The sequence below is a fragment of the Montipora capricornis genome, chromosome 4 (genome assembly GCF_036669925.1).
Source record: "Montipora capricornis isolate CH-2021 chromosome 4, ASM3666992v2, whole genome shotgun sequence".
Taxonomy (NCBI): Eukaryota; Metazoa; Cnidaria; class Anthozoa; order Scleractinia; family Acroporidae; genus Montipora; species Montipora capricornis.
Window position 1 is genome coordinate 46,465,491 of NC_090886.1, and position 2,500 is coordinate 46,467,990.

Consider the following 2,500-nt stretch of genomic DNA (forward strand, 5'->3'; position numbering starts at 1 on the left):
AACTCTCTGCAACCATGACAATTCTTTTCCCTAGGTAAGAAGATGATAATAGTAAATTATTATTATTATTATTATCCATCATTTGATTCGGTCTGAGTCAATATTTGACTTTCTCACCACAGCAAAAAAAGGTGACATTATCATTGGATGAACCAAGAAAAGTTGAAAACGTCATGCAGGATGACTTCGAAACGTCATACATTTTCGTTAATTTTTGTTGTCAAAAGCATAAGATGTGATTTAGAAAAGTAGTGAATGATTTGTTGCTTTATAAGGGTTGTCCGGATGAGCTAGCAACCAGTGAAATCGTGCTTTTTTCATACATAATCTACAATTTTAGTTAGCTGCAGTTCACAAGTAAGAAGAAAAAACATAGAGGGGCCCAGCAATGTCTTAAGTGTTATATTCCCTTTCTAATAATAATGGAATTTACTGACAACAGTGCTTCAGTAGACTTCACAAATCATGTTTGCTTCTAACCTTGTCCTTTAAAATTTGGCGTAGTGTCCCTCCAGATATGTATTCTGATTTTAAAGAAAAAATTAAATTTAGTTAATGTCACTGTTCCTTGGTATCAACGTAGTTAGCCTTTAACGCATAACGTAAGGCGCAATAGAACGAGAAAACAGACGTATTGGCGTTTTTTGAGGGGAACACTGCCTTGCGACTGGTTAGCCTATGCGACTTCCGGATTGCGTGATATAGAACAACCTCACTTATCTCCCCAGCACTACGAGCTGATTGGTAAACAGCACGTGCTGGATTGGACAAGAGTATTGGTAGCGAGCAATGTACAAAGGCAAACGAGCCAACAAGCTTCAGGGAAGTCGCTGCGCAGACTTAACCGCACCTCGCAGGAGTGACCCAATTTTAATGAAGGCAGGGCCAACCCAACCCATCTCCCAAGGGAGGGAGGGAGGGGAAAAAACTTTAACAAATGCCAACAGCTAGTTGGTTTACTATAGAAGACAAACTGCCAAGTGAACCTTGGACGGCTAACTGAGGCTTTTATAGCTAGACTCTGTCTGTTAAAGTAGCCAGTTGTACAGCTTCTTCTATGAGCAGGTAGGTATTACACATGCTCTTTAACAGTTATGAATGAGGCTTTAACAGATTTGGCCAATGCAGGTGTACGTTATAAACTGATAGCTAGGAACAAAGTCACTATGTCCTCATTTTATTTACAACAAAACCATTGATTTTATGACCTTGAATGACCGACTACAAAGAACACGAAGATAACTAACGCGACATGAATAGCCCCTTTTAGTATGGTAACGTTCCATTAACCGTATTTTACTGATGGGGCAGTAAAATCTCATTTAAATGCTCATTTAACTAAGTTAACCACCACGAGCGTAGAGGTCATCATTTTGGCGTTCAGTGTTTAAGCGCTTATAGCAGTCATTGTTTCTCTTGGGCAGTCTTCGGTCAAGATGTCAGCAGTCAGACTCATAAGTGCAGGCTCATGTGAATTGTTACGGGTTTTGTCAGCCAGATTTTCATGAGTTTTTCTCAGGCATTTGGAGTGGTTTTCATTGTTAGTTTTTTAGCTTTTCCCCACCCCACCCCACCCCACCCTCTATTTTTCCTTGAACTGAGATTTTGCACTGAGTCCATCAGTGTGATGGGTGCCTGGAATGGGGGCTCATGGCTGGGTTGCAGGAATTTGCCAGCCATGGGGGGAGGGGGGAGGGGGGGAGGGGGGGGGTTCTATCTAGGGGCTGGCTGGACACTCCAGGCACCCACCTTGCATTTTAGTGAGGTTAAATTGGTCTAAATTTAATGTTCACATTTAACATAATGCACAAAAGCATCGTTGCTGTCACACAAACAGAGACCAGACTCTATAACTTCAGAGACAATGTTCCCTACACTTTCACACTCAAACATCTCCAAATGAAAAACCATGTGCACGGGACATTCTCCACCCAGGGTAACTAAAATACACTCCCCAAACATTTCCAGCGTAACAATACTGTACGTTCATTAAATAACAACTAATTTGCAAACCCAACTCACCAATAATTAAGTTGAGAACTTTGTCTCTGTACAATATTCCTATGAATCTAAGGACATTTGGGTGATTCAAGCTTTTAAGCAATGCAACCTAAGAAAGTCAAGAATAGATAAAGGAAAACCAGAGGTTTTTTTCAACAACAATATTGCTTCAAACTCTCCTCGCATTTCATGAATGGTTCATAGTTTGATCCATAACCGAGCAATGAAGGGTACTGGTTGGGTACTAGGTTGATGCCGCAAATTACTCTGCATCACTGTTAGCTGTCTATGATGTCAACCCGGTATTAAATCCATTCCTCTTTTTGCATGGTAGTTGATCAAAATTGATTTACAAGTTTTTTCACCCTTTCAGGAGCCACTAAAAGAGTGACTTTCAAGGAGAGAGTTTAGCAAACCAAAGAATATTAACAGTGTAAGAAAAGTGCAGAGAATTGTTGAGTGGAGAGTATTTTTTGAGGTGATAGACACTTTAAACTGA

The 2,500-nt window shown here is 40.3% G+C and overlaps 1 protein-coding gene across 1 annotated transcript in view; it reads right to left on the reverse strand.

The window, feature by feature from the left end:
* LOC138047142 (LIM domain kinase 1-like) overlaps nucleotides 1-2,500 on the reverse strand; it is a 15,998-nt gene that overhangs the window by 4,817 nt on the left and 8,681 nt on the right. The window contains exons 11-13 of the mRNA XM_068893870.1: nucleotides 2,023-2,110; nucleotides 481-524; nucleotides 1-30 (exon numbers count right to left, since the gene is read on the reverse strand). The exon at nucleotides 1-30 is cut by the window's left edge and continues 30 nt beyond it. Coding sequence (XP_068749971.1) covers nucleotides 1-30; nucleotides 481-524; nucleotides 2,023-2,110 — 162 coding nt within the window. The remainder of the gene's footprint in view (nucleotides 31-480; nucleotides 525-2,022; nucleotides 2,111-2,500) is intronic.